Source organism: Dipodomys spectabilis, unplaced genomic scaffold (genome assembly GCF_019054845.1).
Source record: "Dipodomys spectabilis isolate Male_0828 unplaced genomic scaffold, ASM1905484v1 ptg000379l, whole genome shotgun sequence".
In the NCBI taxonomy this organism is placed as follows: domain Eukaryota; kingdom Metazoa; phylum Chordata; class Mammalia; order Rodentia; family Heteromyidae; genus Dipodomys; species Dipodomys spectabilis.
In genome coordinates this window covers 565574-590660 of record NW_024871056.1, presented here as the reverse complement: position 1 = coordinate 590660, position 25087 = coordinate 565574, and the positions used below count along the sequence as shown (strand labels likewise).

Below are 25087 nucleotides of genomic sequence, written 5' to 3'. Positions count from 1 at the left end.
AGTGTCGGGCTGGGACTCCACTCAGTGCCTCCAGAATCTCCTTCTCTCTCAAATTTGAACACTGTACCTAGACCTATGGCAGCCATGCTACTGGTTGGTGTCCTGCTCTGGGTGCTGGTTTCCTCTGCTTTGGGGTAAGGATGTGGACAGCTTCCCTCTTGAGACCTTCAGGCCCTTCTTGGGCCAATTGGTTGTTTTTATTAAAAAACAAAAACAAACTCTGTTATGCCTCTACATTTACCACGAAATAATTTTAAGTAGAAGGAAGAGAGCAGAATGCCAATACCTCAGTGAAGGGAGACTGGCCCCAAACTCTGTGATCCCTGCTGGGGCCTTGGCCCAGTTAAGTGAAACCCAGCACCTCACACCTCCTGCATAGAGACAGCCCTGTGGGCTTCATGCGACTGTGGACAAGGAGAAAGTTATCCCTGCCTGTCCACCTTCCTCCTCAGAAGTACTGAAGAAATTAGGTGACCCGTACACATCCACTTGCACAAGTGTCACAGGCCACCACCTGTTCCAGCCAGCCTTGTTCAGAGAATGTTGAGAAGGTGAGAGTGGGCGTTAGTGTTCGGGAAGGATGTGGTTGAAGCCGAAGCCCTAGAAGGGGACGAAACACTTTTCCTTCATTAACACCTCAGAAGTTTTGATCACACGTGGCAAATCCCTGCACCCTGCACCTTTGCATCCTGGCCCTTTTCTCTCTGGATGCCTCCTGCTGCTGTCTGTTCTCCTAGAGTTCTTTCTGTCTCACCCCAGCTCAGCAGCTACACAGCCAACAGTCGGTGTCAAATTCAAAGGCACCAGCCCAACTCCAACTTGTCTGCCAGACTGCCCACGTGACCTGCCCTTCACCTCTGCTGTCTCCCAGCCTGGATGCCCTCTCCTTCCTGGTGTACCCTGAGGCTGAGCGCCATTCTCAGTAGACTAATGTGGGCCGTGCTCATCTCTGTCCCCTGATGCGTGTCACCTTGTGGCACTTAGGAGTTGGCTGAGCCTTCTTCTTACAAGTGGAACAGTGACATTTCCTCAAGATGAAACCATGGATGGTCAGGCTTGTGACTTTCCGGGTACCTCCTTTATATGTGTGGCTAACTTCTTCTTTTTTTTTTTTTTTTTTGATCTGATCATGGGGCCTGAACTCTGGGCCTGGGCGCTGTCCCTCAGCTCTTCAGCTCAAGGCTAGCACTCTACCACTTGAGCCACTGTGCCACGTCCGGCTTTTTTCTTTTTGCTTATGTGGTGCTGAGGAATCGAACCCAGGGCCTCATGCATGCAAGGCAAGCGCTCTACCACTGAGTCACCTTCCCAGCCCCATAAATGTGTGGCTAACTTCTTTAAAAAATGGTTGAACTTTTAAGTCTGAGAAAGTAATGTTTAGCTTTGATGTTCTGTGTTGGAATTTGTGTTCTGGGAAGAGTTTTTCTTTGATTTTTTGTAAACATGGTGATTTCATACACTTAATTGTGCAGTAATTTATTTTGGCATCTCTCTCCTTTAGATATGAGAAGGGCCACACTGCAAACCTTCTGCTAGCAGCTGTTTCCTCTACCTTGTCTCTTGCTCCCTTGTATCATACTGTTAGTGCCGATAATTAGGCCAGGCAGGCTTTTGCTTAAGTTCACTGCCCAGATTCATGTGCTGTGAGTAAACCCTGGCTGTGGACCTATTCTGTGTAGATCTATACTAGAGCACAGGGCAAGCTTCACTTATTATGGCTGAATTGTGAGTGGGAAGGGATAAGCTGATGTTTACTGCTGGGGCCTTCCAGCCTCTGGAGTGTGTTGTGTTTGTGTTTTGGTATAAAAGTTAGTGACGTCAACTCAAAAGAAGGGACATATGGCCAAGCACTGATGGCTTGCACCGGTAATACTGGACACTGAGGAAAATGAGTCCTGGAGGATTGCAGTTTGAAGCCAGTCTGGGCAGGAAAGTCTAGAAGACTGTATCCCTAGTTAACCAGCAAAAAAAAAAAAAAAAAAAAAAAAAGCAATAGAAGATGAGGCTCAGGTGACAGAGTGAAAGGCATAGGCAGCACACCAAGCATAAGCACAGGCACTGATTTCAAACCCAGTATTAGCCAGATAGACCCTGGGACTGTGTAAAATGCTACGAGAAGATTCATAGTATAAGATGTCACTGAAATACAAGAACTTAATTTCATGTACATATATGATCTCTGGGGAGCAGAGTGGTACGTAACCAGATGGTCAGGCTTGGTAGAAACGAATCCAGACAAGGTGGTGTGAATAGAGATGCTCTTCGGGTGATAGTTATCCACATGAGCTCAGCAGGCAGAGGCGCGAAGGAATGTGAAAGAATATGCTGGTCCTTTGTGAGAGCTAGCCTCCACACGGGAAAGGAGAGATTATGTTCTGCCTTGGTGCGAGGAGATGTGGTATTGCTCTCTAGAGAGAGGGAAGAACGGGGCTGGGAAGGTGGCTCAGCGGTAGAGCACTTGCCTTGCATGCATGAGGCCCTGGGTTCGATTCCTCAGCACCACAGAAGCAGAAAAAAAAAACAGAAGTGGTGCTGTAGGGCCCAAGTGGTAGAGCGCTAGCCTTGAGCTGAAGAGCTGAAAGACAGCGCCCAGGCCCAGAGTTCAAGCGCCATGACTGACAAAGGGGGACGGGAGGGGAGGAGAAGGCAGGGGCTCCTTGATGTGTGCAGGTAGGACTCTGAGCCCACATTTCTATTGAAAACTTGAAGTCTTTTGTAGCTTTATGGCAAAAAAAGTCCATAAGTAGTTTGTTTTTTTAGAGACTTAGAAGTATTTTTTAAGCAAGTGCTACTGTTGAGACACTAAATTATTCATGTTAGGGCTGCCTCCTAAAAAGCATGGATTGGGTTGGGCGCCTCCTAGCTACTCAGGAAGCTGAGGTCTGAAGATTGCAGTTCAGAGCCAGCTGGGGTAGAAAAGTTCATGAGATTCTTATCTCCAGTTAACCACCAAAAAGCCAGAAGTAGAGTTGTAGCTCAAGTGGTAGAGTGCTATCCTTAAGCACAAAAGCTCAGGGACAGCACCCAGTCCCTGAGTTCAAGCCCCAGGACCAGCACCCAAAAAAAAAAAAATTGGAATGCAGACCAGAGAGTATTTAGGTCAGGTCTGTTGACACTACCATGGTGATAGGGCATCTGTCCACATTCTCCAGCTGAGCTGAGCCCCAGAGAGATCATGGAGAGGCAGGAGATCCTTTAGGATTAGGTTGCCCTTACTGAGTAGCAATTTGTAACCAAAGCAGGATTGCCCTCAGGGGACATTCAGCAATGTCTAGAAGCCTTTGCAATAGTCACACCTGGAGAGGTGCTGCTGGTTCTAGTCATTGGGCCACATGTGCAACTAGGCATCCTATAGTATGGAAGGAATCCCCCCCCCCCCCCCCCCCCCCCGCCCCAAGTGGCCTTCCTGAAGACCCTTAGTGAAGCTCACTGTTTGTTCTTTGTTTCCTCTCCTTGCTGTTTGGTGTCTCTTCCTTTCTTAGTCTCAGATAGCACCTCTGTGTGTGTGCAGTCACCAGCATCCCCTTTATCTTGGGCTGGGCCTGTGGATTGTGTGTCTCAGAGCTGGGGGCTCCAGTCCATGTGTTTGACGGGTACCCTTGCTGACTCTCAAACCCTCTGAAGTCTAGGAGCTACTGCATCACCCTGTTTCTTGTCACTAGTCATCTTACATTGCCATATCAAGATCAACTTGCCAGAGCTTCTAACGTGGGGTGCCTAGCACTGAGCACTGGCCCTCTGTTGAAGGAGGGGCATAGTTGCCAGCACGCACCACTGCCCTGTGGATAAAGGGCCGAAGGACCCACGTAGAGCAGAGGGCTTGGGCCCGTGGAGAACGGCAATAGTCTGGTTGGTGCTGCTCTGCCTGCTTGCCAATAGCTGTCCTCGTACGTGTTCCCCGTCAGTGACGGCATCTTAAGGAAGGGTTAACATCCTCCCTGAGAGCAGCTCAGGCTTTGCTTGGGCAGGGGAGAAGAAAGCTAGCGCAGCCTATGAGCAAAGGCTGGCGGTGCCTCCCCTCCCCCAGGAGGCCGGGAAGAGGGTAGTAGGAGGGGCCGGGCTGTGTGATTGCATTCATGGAAATGAGCCTGGAGGAGCACCCCGGCGCACACTGAGTGTCAGCAAGGCTGCAGCTCCAGCTCCCATCCCAGGCCTGCGCCAGCCTGCCACCAGGCTCTGCTCACCCCCGCGCACGCACGCCAGCCTGCCTGCCTGCCTGCCTGCCTCCCTGCCTCCCTGCCTGACTGCCTGCCTGCCTGCCTGCCTGCCTGACTGCCTGACTGCGTGGCTTGGCCACTCCGCTTTTGTCTCCTCTGGACCCTCCTCCCCTGCCCTTGTGTGCTGGCACACACGTGCTGTCCTTGCTCCAGCTTTCCCTGCACCCAGGGCTGGGAGAGCTCCTGGGAACCTAGGCCTGTGGGATCGCTGTACAGAGCCACCATGGCCTCTGAGGTGGAGAGCTGCGAGCGGCAGAGGCTTTGATGTTGCTGCCCAGGGCTGGCCAGGACACTGGGGCTGCAGGAGAGGGGACTCACCGCTGGTAAGCGTGGATGGCACATGGAGTGGGTCTGCTGCTCCCCTGTTAGGTGTTGCTGTGGCCTCTCCCTACCGCTGCACGCAGCCAGAGCTGACGTGTGCAGCCGACTGCTTGTCTGTCCTTGGGCTCCATCCTCCGTCCTCCCCTCCTAGGGATTTTCCACAGTGCTTTTGACAGATGCCCAAGCATTCCATGCAGTTTCTCCTTGGCCTGAGAGTTAAGAACAAGTCAGCAACCGATTCCTGGGGCCCAGATTTGGTGAGGTTAGAAATAGGGTGTATAGGAAGCAGAAGAACAAACTCAGGGTGTCTCTCCCCTCCAGGCCTGCCCATCGCCCAGAGTTTCTGTTCACCTACTGAGTGCTGTGGAGCCTGTTCTGGGCGCGGGCGCACAGATAGGAGTGGAGTTGTCCACCTGATTTGGTCCTAGAAATCCACCCAGTTGTGAGACAGGTATCGTTTAAATGTATAGAAAATCCAGGGTTGTATAAAGGGCCAACACACAAACAGATTTTAGGATGGGGGGGGGAGAGAGAGAGAGAGAGAAATGACCTCTGTTTGGGATGCAGAAGGGCTGTAGCTCAGCTGCGCCATGTGACTGAGGAGCTGGCAGCCACCCACAGTGCTTCACACAGGACACAGAGCCTCTCCCCAGAGGAGGGAGCAGGGGGAGCAACCAGGTATCCAAAGAGCTAAGGACCAAATGCTGTCTCCTCAGGCTGGTACAGGAAATTCCCCCCCCCCCCTCCCGCCCAGCTTGTCCCAACACTTTGCCCAGTCGTGGACCACCCTCACCCCACTAGGGGCAGTCTTGAAGTCTGGTATTAGAGAGATGCTGGGGACTCATGTTCCTGCAAGCTGTCAGGAAAGGGGGGAAATCTAGACTATCTCCTGGCTTTTATGGTTAACTAAAAACAGACGATAAATGTTGTTTTCATAAGTCACATTTTTAGGAAAAAATGCGATGACTTAGTTCATTACTACCTTGAAATTTGACCTCATTTCTCCTGGATTAGATGATTAAATCAAACATGTAAATTCAATCTTGAGTTCTAGGATTTATTAGATAAATTATGTTATTCTCTTCTCTAGAAAAAATACATTCCTTTTATAAACCATTTATGGAACTTTAAAAATACTTTTTTTTTTTGTCGGTTGTAGGGCTTGAAGGAACTTAAAAATATTTACTCTTTCCTTAAGAAGGGCTGGGATGGTAGCTTCCTGTTCTATCGGGAGAAACTGGAGAGGGCAGAGATCATGTTTTACCCAAAGTCATGGAGGTCACTGTGACCCTGAATTGGTACCTGGTCTCTCACTCCCTCCTAACGGGGCATTGTTAGCGGATGGGTCTCGGAACAGTCTTCCTTAAAAGTGCAGAATGTCATAGTAAATTATCTACTAGACACACTTCTATGCTGGAGACTGGGTGGGTATTGCCTAGAAAGACTTTAAGTGAGAATTGTCTATCTGTGCTGACAATGGGCTGGAAGGCACCTCTTCATGTTGAATATCATTTATGTTAGCTGCATAATTTAACTCTTTTTGGTTCTTGTTGCATTTGTAAATCCTTTTTTAAAAACAAAACAAAAAAAACCCTCTTAGGCTACAAGTTGGTGGTGAGACAGTGCTCTTCATAAAAGTCATCATAGTTTCTTAGAAAAGGTTATAATGAGCAGGATTTTGAAGTTCAAATATTGCTATTAAATTGTTGCCTATTGTCACACATTACTTACAATAAAAGGGATCATTTATAAATAAATAAATAAATTGTTGCCTATTTTTAGCTGTGGTAATATCCCTATAACATAAAATTTGCCATCCTGACTTTTTTTTGTGTGCGCCAGTCCTGGGGTTTGAACTTAGGGCCTAGGTGCTGTCTCTTTTTGCTCCTTTTGCTCGAGGCTAGCACTCTACCACTTGAACCACATCTCCACTTATGGCTTTTTAAAATTATTTTAGGAGTTTATTGGAGATAAGAGTCTCATGGACTTTCCTGCCTGGGCTGGCTTTGAAAAGCAATCCTCAGATCTCAGCCTGTTGAGTAGCTGAGATTACAGGCTTAAACCACTGGCACCTGGCTTCATCCTGACTATTGTAAGTGTTCAGTTCCCTGCTGAATACATTTACAGAGTTGTGCATCCACCCCCAGAATTGTTTAACCCTACAACTTTGCCCCCCATCAAACAGCTCTCTTACCACTTCAGTTCCTTGCAACTCTTCATTCTGTCTCAGTGAGTATAACTACTCTGTGAACACAACTGGGCCAAAACGGACTTCTACATGTAGCATTTCCACTGAAGTTCACCCAGGCTGAAGCACGTCAGAATTTCCTCCCTCCTCTCTTTCTCCCGTTTCTTTCTTTTTTGAGACAAGGTCTCACTACATAGCTTAGGCTGGCCTTGAGCCTGTTACATTACCAGGGCCTTCTGTCCCAGCCTCTGGAGGACCGGTGTGCAACCCCACATCCTCCTCCTTCTTTTTTCAAGGACCGGATGATGTGGTGTTAGACTTTGAAAGAGTCGCTAAGGTTTTAACTCAGTAGGAAGGAAGCACAAGCAGTGCTCCGCAGCTGACAGAGATGTGCCACGGACTCTATGCCAGCACCTGCCGGCAGTGAGCCTTGGCTTTTATCACGCTGTCCTGGGTCCCCATTTCCTCATCCTCCCATCTTGAGGACGCTAAGTGGGGCTTTCCACAAAATCCTGTCTCTCTTGTGTTGCCTTTTAACTGGCAGTGCTGGGAGTTTGGGTTGCTTCCTTCCCCGTCTTAAAGCTGTGACCCAGAGCATTTGCAATGTTGGAAACCACTGTTCTCCATGAGGGAAAAAAGAACAGTGGCCTCTGAGAAGTTGGTCATCCCTTCGATGTGTCTCTCACCTGCTGTTCCCAGGGGGCCTTGCGGCACTGTCCCTTTATTCTCTAGTTTCTGGGTCACCAGATGTCTTGTCACACTGCTCAGAGTTGTTGGTGTATGTAAAAGCCACACAAAGGCCGTGCCTTCAAGGAAGTGGCCTGTTATCCTCCTGTTCACTGAGAGGCCCGCAGAGGCTGCTCAGCCAGTCAGTCAGTTGTGCACAGGTAGCTTGGTAGCACCCGGCCAGTCCCATAGGTTGGTGTGGCCCTAATCACCACACACTGCTGAAACTGCCCATGTGCTTATAGACATTGCCTGGCCTTGCCACTCCTGTAGGAGGGGACAGGGCTGCTGTCCAGTGGTGAGGCAGCCGTAAAAGTAGGTCGTGTGAGCAGCAGGGGCCTAGTGGGGAGCAGTAAGAGAAGGGCAAAGTTGATTGCTGACCAAAGAGACTGTCTCTTGCTGAGTCTCTTTTTGTGCCAGCTCCGTGTTTTTCCTTGGCTTGTATTTGGCCATCACACCTGCACCAGCAGTGAACAGCAGTGGTTTCATTTACAGATGGGCCAGACAGAGGCTCACGGGGAGGAGGAGCTATTGAGCAGTGGTCTGGCTTCAAAGCCCGAGTTCTTTCCAGCACTTCGAAGTTTTCCAAATGGCAGATCAAGGAAATTTCAGGAGATGAGGTGACTCGGGTCCAGGCTTCTGCTGTTGGGATCATGCTGGCAGGGTACATAGGAGTGGGTATGCAGAGGCCAATGGAGGGGACTGCCAGCTTTGGGGTTCCTCACTCAGGCCCTAGGGTGGTACATCCTAGGAGGCAGGAGACACCCCCCCCCCACACACACACCTTTCTTCTTTGATACCTGTATCTGCCTCTTGGACATAGTCCAACTTGTGAACAGCCTCTTGTCCCCTCAGCATGGAACCAGTATTCTGTGGAGGGTGTAAGAACTGGAGCTTTATTTCCCCATCATTGCCTATGTTTTAGGCAACTTTAGTTTGGGTTTCTAAGGGTGCGTATATGTGTGTATATGTGTATGATCGCTCACACTCAGTGTTTAAGGAACTCCAGGTCTGTGAAAGGAAAGAGAAGCTTTTCTGGAGGGCTCTGTAATGGCAGGCTGTCAGAGGACGCCTCAGCCCCAGTGGTGGGCCCGCTGCTTAATTCTCTCCTAAACATTTCCGTGCTATGCTGGTTCAAGTCTGGACCCATTGTAGCCACTGAGAGCGGGACTACCAGGATGCTGGTTACTACAATGATGGAAAAAATAAGGCAAGTGGTGTATACCAGGCAGAGGGATGACCTCAAGAAGGAAGCTCTCGGTCCCAAAGCAAGCCTGGGACCCCGGGCTTTTGCAGCACCCCTGGATGGGCTCAGAGTAGCACATCCTCCCCCCCACCCCCCACGTGAGCAGAGGCTGCCAGCTCTACTGAGCACCTCCTGCTGTCAGTCACGGGAATGGTGCCTGCAGTGGAATCTCATTTGGTACTGCTGGGCAGCTGCGGTGGGCAGGGGTTACAGGTTTTAGACCAGTGCCTTCCTGGTGCTCATCTTTCCACTCTTGGCTTAGAAAGGGAGTACCGTCCCTTTAAGACAGTCCTCCTTTGTATGCGTTGGCTGGAGCCTGGCTATGCTCTCGGTTTCTGCCGACAGTTAAAATCTGCGCAGCAACATTTAAATAAATAAACAAATGAAAGCTTCCCTTGTGTGGCATTTCTATTCACCGCCTGGCACAATAACTGCTTGTTGTTTGGTCACTTTGATCCCCTTCATTAAATCAGAACCTTGGGAGGGAATGGTAGGGGCCAGGCTGAACATGCTGAACCATGGCCCTGCCTGCCAGCCAGCCAGACACTTTGCAGATTAACCTTGGGACTGGGTGAGGGGCTTCCTCTTTGACCTCCTCTGTTGTGATGTAGAGACAACCTGCTGCCATTCTTTTAGAGAAAAGGGCTTAGCCTCCTCCCTGGCACAGAAGCGTGGTTGCAGCACGTGGAGTTGGGGGAGGGAGGAGTTGTTTGTCGCCTACCATCTGGCCTATCCCAGCTAGCTAGCACTCTTGTGCAGTTTAACCCTCGTGGTCTGCAGGGCACGGCATGGAGAGCTTTCCAGGTGTGTGGCCCCAGAATGCCTGCTTACCTCCCCCCTCCCATCTCTAACACACTAGCATGGGACCTGAGAGCCCCGAGGCCACAGCAACCCCAGCAATAGTGCTGGTTCTTTAACGAACATTTTCTCCTTTGTTTGTTTTGCATAAAAAGAAGGCTTAAATTCAAGATTTCATGTTATAGTGATACATTTATGCATGCAAAGGGAAATACTTGTTAGGCTTTACCTCATCTCAGAAAAATTCCACTACAGAAGGAACTTGGCTTTTTTTCCTTTAAGTTCAGATTAGTTGTTGAAGCAGGAGGGAAGCGGTGTTGTGACTGAAGTTTACTAAGTATTAGACAAAGAGTAACGTGAGAAAGTATGCACGCTTACTGTCAGGAGACTGGATCAAAATAAGTGAGAGTAAATGTCTTGTTTATTCTACCTGCACACTGGCTTCAAGGACAGCAAGACCTGTATTTCTAGCGCGCCTGGGTTGATGTCTTTTCACTTCAAGCTGCCACAGTGCCTGACGTGTGTATTTATTTATTTTATTTTGTCGGTTGTGGGGCCTGAACTCTGGGCCTGGGCGCTGTCCCTCAGCTCTTCCGCTCAAGGCGAGTGCTCTACCACTTGAGCCACAGCACCACTTCTGGCTTTTTCTGTTTATGTGGCACTGAGGAATCAAACCCAGGGCCTCATTCATGCGAGGCGAGCACTCTACCACTGAGCCACCTTCCCACCCCGCGTGTGTATTTATTTTATAACAAGCATTCAGAGGCTCAGATGCCCCATCATTTCATTCCCAGGCTTGTTCTGCTTCCCAAAACAGCCCAGAAAACAAACGTTTTCTAGTTCCAGATCTTCTGCTTCATGAGGCAGATGATTTTGTCAAAGTATCTCCTGCCTTCCTCCTGTAATGGATGAGGACACAGCTCATGTCATTGTTTCACATTCACGTTCAGTGGTTTGTCTCAGTGTGGTAATTTGTCTCTCCTTGGAAACTTCCATGTACACATTTGTACCTGCACCTCCCACTCCGTTGTCTTCGCCAGGCTTCCGCCGCCCATCTGTGCCCTGCTTAGTAAGAGGGAGCTATGGGGACCCTGTGGGGACCCTGCTTCCTCCCAGAGCCTTCTGTTATCATCAACCTTGGTGACAGTTTTTGCTCTTTAACCAGTTTGATTCTGACAGCACCCAGCAAACAACACTGTGATGACAATGCCTGCAAACATGCCACACGCGTTTGCATTCGGAGCTGTCCCTCGCAGGCCTGCTCCATGAGCCCTGCCTCATCCCTCCAGGATTCCCTTTGCTTTGTTCGTCTCGTTTCCAAATACTTTTCATTTTGTTAAGAGAATACTAATTGACTCACTCACTTTGCCAATATTTCCTAGCTGCTTTCTTATTTGTTCATTGTGACAATTTTTGTGCTGCCCTTGGGTTTCTCTTGTGGTCTGGTCTGGTCTTTCTTGAGTTTCTCTTGTGGTCTGGTCTGGTCTTTCTTATTTGTTCATTGTGACGATCTTTGTGCAGCCCTTGGATTTCTCATCTGGTCTGGTGTCTCTGGCTGTCTTAGATGAGCAATTTGGTATTCTCCCTCTTACCATATTTTCATCCTGGTGAAAAAAGGAGCACAAGGCTTTGTGTTTCTTGCTGTCTGAAATGGCTTCTTTTTGCCCTTCTCCTTGATGGAGAACGTAAGGGTGAGATCGTTTCCATTTAGAATTCTGAAGGCCACCTCCCTCCCATCTTCATGGTCCTATGTCATTGCTCTGTCAGCTTGGTCCTTTGTGGGTGCTCTGATGAACCACTTTTCCAACTCCCTTTGCTCTTGAACTGCCCAGTTTTTAAATGTGAATATTTCTTTGTGCCACTTTGAGGTGTGTGTGCGTGTGTACCAGTGTGCATACAAGTGTGTGAAGTGTGTGTGTGTGTGTGTGTGTGTGTGTATCTATCTCCTGGGGCTTGAACTCAGACTGGGCATGTATTTGTGAACTTTTTTTTTTTTTTTGGTCTATAGTGGGGCTTGAACTCTGGGCCTAGGTGCCATCCCTCAGCTCTTCAGCTCAAGGCTAGTGCTCTACCACTTGAGCCACAGTACCACTTCTGGTTTTCTGAGTGGTTTATTGGAGATAAAGAGTCTCTCAGACTTTCCTACTCAGGCTGGCCTTGAACTGATCCTCAGATCTTACCTCTTGAGTAGCTAGGATTATAGGCGTGAGCCACTGGCACAGGCTTTGTGACCTTTTTTGCTCGAGGCCATTACTCTACCACTTGAGCCTTAGCTCCACTTCTGACTTTTTGGTGGTTAATTGGAGATACACAGATCCCAGCCCCCTGATTAGCTAGGATTACAAGCATGAGGCACCAGCACCCAGGTTGGTACTATGTTTTTTTAAGGGGTTTTCTCTCCAGCTAGAGCTAACTTGCAGTTAGCTACTTCCCTTTGAAGTAATCATGGAGGTAAATTGCCCTTGACTTCCCCAGGTTGCAGCTGGGTTTGGGTAGTCTGCAGAACTGAGACAGAGGAACCCTTCCAAACCACAGTGCTCAGTGCTGTCACATGGTGAGGTGTGCCTTGCATGTGTATGCTGAGATGAAGCCATGGTAGAGCATGCATTCCTCGGGTAGATCTTGGTTGAGAAGAGAAGGGTGGGAGCACTGGGTAAAAAGGAAACGGCTGTGCCTGTGAAGCTGCTTCCCTAGGCTTCACTATCTCTTTACTTCTCCCTTCTGTTGTCCTAAGTGATCTTCAGGGGATATCCGGGGAGGACTTGCTCTCCCAGCATGGCAAAGGATGCCTGTGTCCAGATAGAGTATGAGTCCAGCCATGTTCCTGAAGGGAGATACCATCCCAACTCTGTGCTGTGCCGCAGAGATGTACGCCAGCACAAATGCAGTTTTCCATACAGTAATAGCCGCCAACACTTGATACCCACTAAGCCCAGACAGGGCCCAAGGCACTTTATACTGTCCTGCACGCCCCTTGTCTGCAGCTTCAGTTCCCCAGTCATGTTCAGCCCCAAGTATTAAATGAAAAGTTTATAAACCTTCTGAGCCCTTCTGAGCAACATGATCCTTTGCCCTCTGCTCCATTCCACCTATCTTTGACTCTTCTGTGATATTGTAGAGAAAGAGAAAGGAAGCTCATGCTGGTTTTGCTGCCATACTTCCAAATGCAAAAATGTGTGTGCACAGTGTGCAGTAGTTCTGTGTGTGTGTGTGTGTGTGTGTGTGTGTGTGTGTGTGTGTGTATGTGAGAGAGAGAGAGAGAGAGAGAGAACGAGAACACACTTAGCACATAAGGGGTTTAGTGCTATCTGGCTCAAGCATCTGTCACAGGTTGTGGAACCTTCCCCCTATGGGTAAAGGACATTTCTGTGCTGTGTTTACTTTATCCTGACTCGATCCTGTGACATGAGTGCTGGAATGTCTATCTTATTTATTCATTCATTCATTCATTCATTTGGTTGGTTGGTTGGTTGTGGGGCCTGAACTCTGGGCCTGGGTCCTGTCCTTCAGCTCTTCAGCTCAAGGCGAGCGCTCTACCAATTGAGCCACAGCACCACTTCCTGCTTTTTCTGCTTATGTGATGTTGAGGAATTGAACCCAGGGCCTCATGCATGTAAGGCAAGCACTCTACCACTGAGCCACCTTCCCAGCCCCTGAAATGTCTACTTTATGAGTGATAAAACATGGCCCACATAGATAAGTGACTTGTCCAAAGTGATGAGGGTCACGGCTTGGTTCTGATGCTTGCTCCTCCAGTGGCCACCTGGCTTGCAAGCACACCCAAAGGCTCACTTTGGGGGTGCCTCTCACAGCACCTCTGTGTGTGGGCCAAGACTGCAGAAGTACTACACAGTGAGAACTGTAGCCCTGGAACTAAATACCTGCTCTGGATGGGAGCACGTTTGATGGGAGCAGTGTCACTCAGGCTGTGCTGAGCAGACAGGTATGGAGCAGGAAAAGAAAGTCCCATAGTCCCAGAGTTGAGTGTTATTTTCAGTTTGCTGGATAGCTCTCTAGATCTCTCCCTGTGTAACACAGGACTCTTCACACACCCTTCCCCCACACAGCACAAAGCCATTTATGTTGCTTTGCAGCTGGCCTCCTGCTTCCACTCAGGGGAAGAGAGAGCTTTGCAGTTCTGCTCTTGACCACAGAGGAGCTGAGGCCCAGACAGACTGACAGCATCCTGGGGTCTCCTGCAGGAGGAGCAAGAATGGCCAGGCCCCTGGTTTACACACCATGCCCAACTTCATGGTCCATAGCCAGCCTGATTTACACTGCTCTTCCTGCCATGCAGACCTTCCTTGCATGCTAAACCTGCCAGGAACTGGAGTCAGAATGAAATCCTAGCAGTCAATTGTCTCTTAAACTTGCCTCTGGCATTTTTCAGTGTGTTTGTGGATTTTTCATCATTTTGAGTGAGATGCATGTCTTTCCTTTTCGCAGTTCCCAGTGACCTGACCGCAGAGGAGCGGCAAGAACTGGAGAACATCCGACGGAGGAAGCGGGAGCTGCTAGCCGACATTCAGGTAGGGACCAGCAGGGATGCACTGTGCCGTGTGCCCTCACACAGCATCCTGGGCACGCTGGCCTAACGTGCGGTGTAGGGATGGTGATCGCCTTTGTCTCCCACTTCTCTACAGTCGTGTATTGGCGCGACCCCAGGGCAGAGTCTTGCTGCCCCTTTTCCCAGCTTTGCAGAGAGGGGGAGGCTGGGGAGCAGAACTCAGGTCCACGTGCAGGCCCTGGCTCTGCCACACGCACTGAGACACTTTACAAAAGCCTTGATTTCTTCCTCAGTCATAGGAAGAAAAAGAAAACACCTTCGCAAGTTGTAAGCATTGAATAGCGGATGTTAGGAAGACACTAGTTTCTGGTCCCTAGAGGTCCGTGGTTGGTGAAAGCACTTCTACTGTTTTCCAAGTTCCTTGTAATAACTGCCAGGCTTTGTCGGTAACAAGCTGTAGAAGCCACAAGGTGCATTGTTTAAGCCTCAAGCAGCTGAAGTTATCCTTCTAGAATTCTATGTAAAACATCAGCGGTGGGAAGAAGGAGAACCCCAGGAGTAAGAGGCAACTCAGTCCGAGTGGGCTGGGAGTGGTCTGTTAGTCTGTCCAGGTTCTGTAGTAGATGCCAAGAAAACGGACGGGTCCTCAGCCTCCCTCACTGAGAGACCGCCGACCCTGCCTCTGTCCCGACCAGGCTTGACGGAAGGGGAACCAGTGGGTGTACTGAGGCTTCATTCAGGAGGAGAAAGGACAGAACATGTAGTCAAGCACGGGTCAGTGTGAACCCAGCTCCACCTCTGCCGGCCCAGCCGCCAGGCATGTGGGTCCCAGTGTGTTGGGACCAGTCACACTAGTGCTTGGGGAGCTGCAGACTTGTTCTAGAAGATTGTGCTGAGGTGGCCATCTGTCAGTGAACCTACGTTTTTGACACAAAATAACATATTTAAGAACTTCTTTCCCAACCCATGGATTCCAAGGCCTTGGGCTTCTATAGCCCTAGAGCCCAGTGAGTATTTGTTGAGTAAGTGAGCTATCCTAGTTCCTTGTTTGGGATTTCTTTTTTTATGGCGTTTGAGTGGAAGGAGTTACCAAAGGCTTTGGAAGTGACACTGCTGTGCGTCTCCCCTCCTGGTGACTCCCTGTCCCTTTGCAGAGGCTGAAGGACGAGATAGCAGAGGTCGCTAATGAAATTGAAAACCTGGGATCCACAGAGGAGAGGTGAGTCTTCTGGCCCCGTCCCTGGGGGCCTTGGGAAGGAAAGCATTTCTCAGTGTTCCCAGACTCAGCCTTCACTCCAGAGATCCTCAGTATAGGAGCTTTTTATGTTTGTAAGACTAAACTCGGAAAGCTATCATCTGCTCTTTTTTGTATGTATGTATGTATCTTCCTTCTATTCTCTTCTGTGTTTTGGGTGTTTTAAAATTTCTACTTTTTGCTAATACAATTTTAAAACCTGATATGCCCAATTGTATTTTTATATTTTCAAGCTTATTGGCCCAGCCTTAGTGCTTAAAGTATGAAAATATAGAAATGAAATTGCAGTATAAGATGATAAGGATGGTTTGGTTGTTTTTTTTTTTCTTTTAATGACATGAAATGCTCATGACTTTTGAGAATTTAATTTTGAATAGAGTTTCCAGACCATTTTCTAACTGCTTAATGAAATAAACAGGCTGTTTCCAGCTCACTCCACCTCTGTATTTTTCTAAGCCCAAACCTAAGCCTGCCTGTCTGGTTTCCTAAGGCCAGCTGATTTGTTATTTTAATTCCATGTGGGTGAGGCCCTTAGACATGGGTGGGGCTGAAGGTGCCACAGAAAGCAGCCAGCTCATCACTTTCAGCCTCTGGCTTGTCTCTCTGCTTTGGTGTGTGTACCTTTCTATTATCCATTTAAAAATGGAGCTCAAGCCGGGTGCCTAGCTACTTAGGAGGCTAAGATATGTTTAAATATAGCCTGGGCAGGAAAGTTCGTGAAACTCTTACCTCTGATAAACTATCAAAAAAGCTAGAAGCGGCACTGTGGCTCAAGTGGTAGAATGCTAACCTTGTGCAAAAGAAGCTTAGGGACAGCACCCAGACCCTGAGTTCAAGCACTATAAGACCAGCACAAAAACAAAACAAAAAACAAATGTGAGCCAGGCATCAGTGGCTCACACCTGTAATCCTAGTTACTCAGGAAGCTGAGGAAGTGGCACTGTGGCTCAAGTGGTAGAGCGCTCACCTTGAGCTGAAGAGCGCAGGGACAGTGCCCAAGCCCAGAGTTCAAGCTCCACGACCGACCCAAAAAAAAAGGATCTCATAGACACAGGAGGCTGAGATCTGAGGATCACAGTTCAAAGCCAGCCCTGGCAGGAAAGTCCATGAGACTCTTATCTCCAATTAACCACCAGAAAACCAGAAGTGGTTCTGTGGCTCAAGTGGTAGAACATTCACCTTGAGCTGAAGAGCATAGGGACAGAGCCCAAACCCAGAGTTCCCAGCCCCATGTCTGATACACAAACAAACAAAAAACCCCAAATGTGCCATTTTAACCACTAGTATGGATCTCGAGAGAAGTCACTAAGTACCATCACACTTTGGCAGCATCCATCTCTGGGAGCTGACACCTTCCCAAGCAGAAACTCCATCCCTGCACACACTAACTCCCATCTTGTCCTCTCCCAGCCCCTCGCATCCCCCATTTTACTTTCTGTCCATTCTAGGGATCTCCTCAAAATGGAATGCTATAGTATTTGTATCCAAACAGGTGCATCAGAATGCATACCATTAAGTAAGGAAAAGACAGCCCATAGACAAGGTGGACAGAAAGTACATGGTAATGGACACATGAAAATGCTGACACCATTGGTCCTGAGCGTTTGAAGCGCGGGGCTCCCGTGAGGGGCAGCTTCATGCCCACCCAGATAGCTGAAGTCGAAAGGACAGCTGGTACCCGGAACTGGCCAGTGTCGGGAAACAGCTTGTCAGTTTCTTATGAGCATACACCCAAGCTAAGACCCAGAAATTTACTACCAGGTGTTTACAAAGAGACCTGGAAAGGATATTCATTACATTCTTATTTAAAATATCCCCAAAGCCTACCAACAGGCGACTGGATAAACAGCACAGATGAGCCTGGGGTTACGGTGTAGCTCGGCAATAGTGTGTTTACCTGGTACACAGATGGTTCAGTTCCTGGCACTGCAAAAAGAAAACGTCATGCTAAGTGAGAGAAGCCAGACACGCCAGTCCAGACATTATGGTTCTCTTCATATGAAATGTCCAGCATAGGCAAATCTGTGGAGACAAATTAGACTGATAGCTGCATGGAGACCCCAGTAGGAATGAAGATTAACTGGAAATGAGTGTGAGGAATTTTGTTGGGTCCATAAAATGTTCTAAGCTGGATCACAATACTGGATGCACAATGTAGTAAGCTTGCTTGAAACCACTCATGCATACACTTAAAATGAGTTTTATGATAAGTAAATTATGCCTTGGTAAAGTTCTAAAGTAGATCAGAGAAGAATATTATGGATCTGGGGTAGAAGGAGCAGATGCACGTGGGGCCTGGGCCCGCTTCTTAGTTCTGACCTTTCCTGTCACTTGCTTTCCCATGGCAGTCTTTGAGAAACCCCTGCATGTCGGTGGCTGCATGTGGGACAGCCTCAGCCTCCCAGAACTCCCATGGCCAGGGCACTAATGGCTGTGGTTGTTGTCTTTCAGGAAAAACATGCAGAGGAACAAACAGGTAGCCATGGGCAGGAAGAAATTTAACATGGACCCTAAAAAGGTGAGTGAAAAGGGACAGCTGAAGCCCATTACCTTTAAGATGTCTGTAAGATGGGCATTTTCTGAGTCACTCTACTCACGTAGAGTCACTCAACTCACGTAGAGTCACTCAGAACACTCCTAAGTTGCAGCACCCCAGCACTCCATGGCAGCACCTGTTGCTGCCTCTGAGCCCTTTCCAGCCATTCCAGACCACGTCACTGCTCTTTGTGGTCTCTCTCCAGGGGATCCAGTTCTTAATAGAGAACGACCTACTCAAGAACACGTGTGAAGACATCGCCCAGTTCTTGTACAAAGGGGAGGGCCTCAACAAAACAGCCATAGGGGACTACCTGGGGGAGAGGTAAGACCCCAAGGACAAATGTCTGCTAGCAGGTAGCTGGAATGAGCTTCCAAACGCCCGGGGTTCCCAGAGATGGTGACCCCGAGTACACGACCGCTGCTGTGGAGAAGTGCTCCAGGGGATAGCAACTGTCAGAGCTGGCAGCAGAGTCTGACTTTGCTTCCTCCCTGTCTCTTGTCTGTTCTTGACAGAGATGAGTTTAACATCCAGGTCCTGCATGCATTTGTGGAGCTACATGAGTTCACTGACCTGAACCTTGTCCAGGCCTTGAGGTGAGTATTCACAACGGTGAGGTTGGCTTCTGATCCTGTGTCCAACCTGTGTGCTGTCTGACAGAGGTTGTGTCTGTGAGGGTTATTATCACGTCTCAGGCTGTGAGCAGGAGAAGCAGCCTGCCGGCCTCTGACTGGTCAGGGAGTCATGTGGTAATGGCCCCTGAACAGACACAGCAGAGCTCTTCCTCAGCTAGAGGAGCTGATGAATACTCATGGTTGAAATCTTTTCTACTCTACACTTTAGAAAACCTGTAGTTTATTTTCTTGCCTTAGAATAGTTGCACATTTCATTTCCTGTTAGAGGGGGGGGGTAAACTTTAGTATTTACCATATTGTTTTGTGCTTTTGAGAATTGTCCTATATTTTGACAGCTGTAGGTATAAATAATAGATCATCTTTTGTGATACCATTTAGATAGTAGAAAGAATGCAAATTAGACCTGCTGGCTGCAGGTCTCTATGACATAAAGGGATATTGAATGCTTTGACCTGTCACCCTTCTTGGAGTGAGTTAACAGCTCACAGGCCCATGCACTATATCCACAAGTTCTGAACCTGGGCCTGTCTTCTCCCCAGGCAGTTCCTGTGGAGCTTCCGGCTCCCTGGAGAGGCCCAGAAGATAGACCGGATGATGGAGGCCTTTGCTCAGCGGTACTGTCAGTGCAACAATGGGGTGTTCCAGTCCACAGGTGAGTAAGGAGGCACCCCACACACACCGTGGTTCTGGATGATTTCAAAACGAGTGCTGAGGTTTATGCCTAGAGTTTTTTTTTTTGGTTGGTCGTAGGGCTTGAACTCAAGGCCTGGGCACTGTCCCTGAGCTCTATCACTCAAGGCTAGCACTCTACCACTTTAAATCACAGCTTCAGGACTGGGAAGGTGGCTCAGTGGTAGAGTGCTTGCCTTGCATGCATGAGGCCCTGGGTTTGAGTCCTAAGCACCACATAAGCAGAAAAAGCCAGAAGTGGCGCTGTGGCTCAAGTGGTAGAGTGCTAGCCTTGAGCTGAAGAGCTGAGGGACAGCGCCCAGGCCCAGAGTTCAGGCCCCATGACTGGCAAAAAAATAAAATAAAATAAAGAATAAATAAATAAATCACAGCTTCACTTCCAGTTTTCTGGTGGTTACTTGGAGATAAGAGTCTCACAGGGACTTTTCAGCCAAGGCTGGCTTCAAAATGTGATCCTCAGCTGTCAGCCTCTTGATAGCTAGGATTACAGGTGTGAGCCACCTGCACCCGGCTTTGCCTACATTTATTTAATACTTTTCATCATAGTAAAAGGTTGAAAGTAATCCAGAAATCCAACATTAAGGTACTAGGAAGGATTGGGAAAGTAGCTCAGTGACAGAGCACTTGCCTAACAAGGCCCTGAGTCCCATCCCCAGCACAATTGAAAAACAAATTAGTTCTAGGAATATAAATTACCGTACCTCTAAACTGTGACATATATAACTATTAAAAATCATTTTCTGGGCTTGAGCATAGCTCAAGTTTGGCTAACAAGCCAGAGGCCCTAGGTTCATCCCTAGTACCTTATTAAAAAATGTCTTGGAAGTTGGGCACAGTAGCCTGTGTCTCTGATTCCAGTTATTATTGAGGAGGGAAGGCTGAAAGAGGAGAATCTCAAGTTCAAGGCCAGCCTGAGCTACATAGAAGACTCTTCGTCTCAAAAAAAAAAACAAAACAGAAACAACCACAAAAAACAGACTGTTGACTCTCTGTACCCCTTTTAAGATAAAAAGGGACCAAAGTCATTTAGAGAAGAATTGATACAAGAGGGAAGACAGGGGAATTAAAGTTAATAATTATTGAAAGGGTCAGACTCAGACATTAAAATTAGGAAGTAAAAACTGAAAAAATAAGTAGCTAACTTCCTCCCACCACACCTACTTTTAGACGAATAACAGACTTAAAAGGACTGTCTACATCTGCCTTCTCCTTGAGATATTACAAAGCTATAAGCTCTTCACTGTAGGACAGAGAGACAGAACTGGAAGATGTGTTTCACCAAGGCAAGCTCTAAAATCACCCTTTGTCTCTGTGTTTTGAGTGGACCTAGACTAGGAGCCCATCCAGAAGCACTGGGTAGGGATTAGGGCGCATCCCCCAGCTCACAAAGTACAAGGAGTCCTTCCTCGCATTTCTGCATGAGGGACACAAAACGTTTCTCCCTTATTTCTCTCCATTTCTCCCTGTTTCATCCTGTTATACTAAAATAAATTGTTGCTAAAACTTGAAAAACATCAGGTTTTTGATAAGAGAAAATAACGTTAGAAAAAAACATGCTTGTAAAGCATATTGTCTGTGAGATGCATTTGTGATGTAGTACCAGTCGGCACATTTGTGCGGAAGAAATAAAACAAAATTCATTATTGCTGTTAGTAAGGTTGTAGGTACTTTGTATCTTTTTTTTTTTATCCTTTGTGTTGTTTTTCAGATTTTCCTTTAACCCATATGTTCTCAATCTAAACATACAGAGACCTTGAGTACTTGTGTGCTTTGTATTCCTTCCCCTTTGGGATGGGGAGCATGTAAGAGCGTGTCCAGTGCCAAATCATCCTGCTCTTCTGGGGAACATAATGTCCGTTCCTGGATTCAATGAGTGTGTGCATCCTGCCCTGCTGGTGGTCTGTTTCTCATCAACTCTCTGCTTTTCTCTTTTCTAGACACTTGCTACGTCCTCTCCTTTGCCATTATAATGTTGAACACCAGCCTGCACAACCCCAATGTCAAAGACAAGCCCACTGTGGAGAGGTTCATCGCTATGAACCGTGGCATCAATGATGGAGGAGACCTGCCCGAGGAGCTGCTGCGGGTGAGCAGGGCTGGAGGGGCTCCATTTCTGTGGAGAAAGGGTTCCCGTGGAACAGGATCGTTTTTGTGGAAGAGAAAGACAACTTACCAATTGCCGGCTCTATTAATTCATTTAATTATGCAAGTTGTGCTAAGAAGTTGGTAATGAGACCCAGCTAAGTCCGGAAGGGAAACATGGTTTGTACCTCTGAAACCCAAGGCTGGAGTTGGAAGTCAAGCTGCTTACTTTTCTCCTTGATTACCCACAAGGCATCTCACCTGTTTTGTTCCTGTGAGCTGCTGGAGTACAGAGACGGCCATGTCTTCCTCTAGTCTCGGCTCCATGCTGGCACATGGTGGATGCTTCTGGAATGAGTGGGAGAGAAAGGGAGGAAGAAAAGATAACTGTAGAGTCAGACATGCAATGTCATCTTTTATCCCAGAATCTATATGAGAGCATAAAAAATGAGCCCTTTAAGATCCCAGAAGATGATGGAAATGACCTCACCCACACTTTCTTCAATCCAGACCGAGAGGGCTGGCTGCTGAAGCTTGGTAAGTCATACCCCTGGGCTGGGGCTCCTGCAGCAGAGACTCGGGTAGGGTAGAAAGGCTGTGTGTGTGTGTGTGTGTGTGTGTGAGAGAGAGAGAGAGAGAGAGAGAGAGAGAGAGAGAAAGATCAGGCTCGTGGTGTGGGAAAGTGGAAGGTTACAGTTGCCCTGGAGAAACTCCTCACGGGTTCTGTACTGATGGAGGTCCACATCCAGAAAGGAAGCAACTCACACACCAGTGCCCCACAAGGACTCCTGGGGACAGACTTTGCCCTTACAGACATATGTCCACATGTGTCTGGACCTGATGTGTCCACTCTTAAATCAGTGGCCAGTTTCTCTTAGGGATCCCCCCAGGACCTCTGCCCCCTTTCTCTGGGGAGAGAGACCAGCCATGTCCATCTTTCTACTTCCCATCCCAGATTTGTCCCTGGCACTCCGCCCCAGTGCATCATCACCTCCTCTGCATCTGGCTCCCACGGGCAGTGTGCATGGCAACCCTAGAGCCTTTGGCTGCAGCGCGACCCACAGCACTCTCACTCATCCTTGGCACCAGCCCCACCCTTTCCAACCCCAATCAGCCACATTTATGGCTTTGTCATTCAGAAGAGCTAAACATGCATCCTCTTCCCTCTGCCAAAAGTGAGCTTACATTGCTGAGATTTTCAGCCATGCCTCACCGTGCAGGCGATGGAGCAATCAAACGGGAAAAAATAGTGGGATTTCCGTGCACATTCATGTCCACATACGACTATTTTACTGATAGGTCCTGTACATCGAATGGTCCCTAGACTGGTTGTAATAATGTTCATTTTGGGGAGCCACTAGAAAGTATGTTCCTGTTTTCCTCTGCTTTGACCTCTGATGAGTTAGGTTCCCACCTTAGCAGCGGGTGCCGTTACAGCCCCCCTCTCTAATCTTGGTAACGTGCCCCACCGATTGGCAGTCTTTGCTTTCTTGGCAAGTTCTGGCACATTCAAGAAGGCTGAACTGTCATCTTTTATTGCTGACTGTTCCAGATGACATAGGGTTTATTATATTTCCTATAGAAAATCCAGGTCCTTGGATTTATTCACCAATGACTTACGACTTAATTCATAATTTCCCTTAAAGCATTACTTTGTGGATTTGAGCCTTATCTCTTGAATTGGCCATCATTTTACATATCTTTAAACCAGTAGAATCTTTGAAGTTAGAATTCTAAAATTATTGGCCTCACAGGCTGATACAGTTAAAAGGAATGTACTGGAAATTTTAAAAGGGTATCCAAGTTTCGATTTACTTCCCCCTCCAGGGAAATTTGTTTAAATGAGAATGCGAAGTGTTAGCTTTGACAGCTCAGATACTAAAATTAGAACAAAGATTATCTTGGTTCTCGCACCAGGATGACATGCAAATTCATGAAGTATCCTGTATTTTTAAAAACAAAAAAATTTAAACCAGGCACAGGGTTTGCTCCTGTGGTCCCAGCTACTCAGGAGGCTGAGGCAGGAGGATCTCTTAGCTCCGAAGCGTCAGGCCAGCCTGGGTGACACAGTGAGACTCCCCCCCCTTCAGGATATTTTTAAACTAAAGATGAGACTCATTTTTGGCCATCGCATTACTTTCCTAAGCCTCAGCAAGCCCTTCCGAACCCTTAGATTATTCTCACCCTGGTGCACTCCTGCCTGTGCACAGCCGAAGACAGGACTTCCAGCTGTCTGTGGTTGTGTGTATATGTTCCTGTATGCATAGTCACAAGTGTGTATTCCTGTGCACACATACATTACATGTATAGTCATGGTGTACATGTATGCTTTTTTTGCACATACTTTAAAAGTGACAGCCTTCTAAAAGAAACATTTAATTTTCCCTGAAGTCCTTTTGATAAGCTAATTAACACTGGCCATCAGAGAACAGATCTGTGGCATCACTGGGGTGAGGTTTAGGTGGTGTCTCCAGTCTTGCCTCTGCCAGGTGGGCTAGGATGACCCCGCCGCAGAGCAGTGGGATGTAGCTTGCTTTCAGGCTCAGCGCCCTCCCCAGACAGACATGAATGTGACTGATACATGCACTTTAAGATGAAAGGAATCGGGTTTAATTTCTTTGTTTTAATTTTCTTTTCTCCCTCATTTGTATGTTTCCATGATTTTGGCTCTCCTTTTCCTTACCCCAAACTCCAGGAGGTATGTAACCCCGCACCCTGCTCGCTCACCCTGCCTAGGCCACTGTCATTGCTGCAGTGTTTTCTTATTTTGTTATTATTATTTTGGTTTTTAAAAAATTGCTGGTGGTAGTGTTAATGCTGCTTCTAACTTACTGTACAGTCCCTAGGGAACTGGCTAGGATCGGGGGTTTGGGACAGCGTTGGTATTTTCCGTTGTTAGAGAAGACTAGTACAGCAGACAGCAAGGTACAATGATGCAGAATAACTGGACCAAGACAGGACCAAGTGCAGTGGTGCAGAAGCTTACCCAGGGTGCACTGTAAATGCAGAGAAGCATTTGCTGCATGCTCCAGTGGTGGCTGGCCAGACACATGCACTGTTTGTTTAATTCCCCTTGACACCCATGAATCAGCCTTCATGAATCAACGTCCGTGAACTCTGAGTATTGATAGCAGTTTCTAGTGAGGAAGAGGAGACCTCAGTGTCAACTCCCTAAGCCATGTGCCCAACATTGGGACTGACAGAGAATAAATTAGATGACTTTGCATGGTAAAGGGAAACAGCAACCCCAAGCCATGCTGAGGGGAGTGGTGCTGAGTGGAGGAGACCCCCCCCATCCCCCACAAAGCCCAAAACACCACCTGCAGGCTTTGGCTTCCATTTCCTGGGCTTCGGGGAAGGAAGGACTGTGCAGCCCCATGTTTTGTGTGTTTGGGATTTGTTTTTTTAAGCTTTTCGTCCTCCCCTTTTTCATAGAGTCACCTGGAAACCCAAACTTGGCCTCTCAGTTATGTGGCTGGTGCCTCCTCTCCATTTCCAACCTAGGGGAGACATTTAGGACAGTCAGAGAACTCGCCCCGTGTTCACCTGAGCAGGACCGGAGCAGAGCTACACTGGAAGAACCACACTTGTTGCCCCCACTTTAGGGACCAGTTAGGCTGCTGGACCGGTTAGGAAGGCAACACCTGGCCCTGGGCGGGGTGGAGGGGTACAGGAGGGCGTGAGGAGCTTCAGGGAGAGCGTCCTGTGAGTTCCACAGGGACTGTCCTAGGCGCACATCAGTCTGTCTGCTTGCTCCATGTCTGCTTTTCTTTCCACGTGGAAGTGTTCCCCGTGGGTCCGCAGCCATGCTGGTGCTTCATGGGATTGGGCTGGTGACTCAGCTAATTGTGCAGGGGAGACAATCAAGCCTTCCTAATCAGGCAGA

General features: G+C 48.2%; 1 protein-coding gene across 1 annotated transcript in view; it reads left to right on the top strand.

The window, feature by feature from the left end:
- Cyth1 (cytohesin 1) overlaps positions 1–25087 on the top strand; it is an 82302-nt gene that overhangs the window by 43071 nt on the left and 14144 nt on the right. The window contains exons 2-9 of the mRNA XM_042667153.1: positions 13943–14025; positions 15158–15222; positions 17710–17776; positions 18000–18118; positions 18310–18390; positions 18969–19081; positions 21057–21205; positions 21627–21738. Of these exons, the coding sequence (XP_042523087.1) occupies positions 13943–14025; positions 15158–15222; positions 17710–17776; positions 18000–18118; positions 18310–18390; positions 18969–19081; positions 21057–21205; positions 21627–21738 (789 nt within the window). The remainder of the gene's footprint in view (positions 1–13942; positions 14026–15157; positions 15223–17709; positions 17777–17999; positions 18119–18309; positions 18391–18968; positions 19082–21056; positions 21206–21626; positions 21739–25087) is intronic.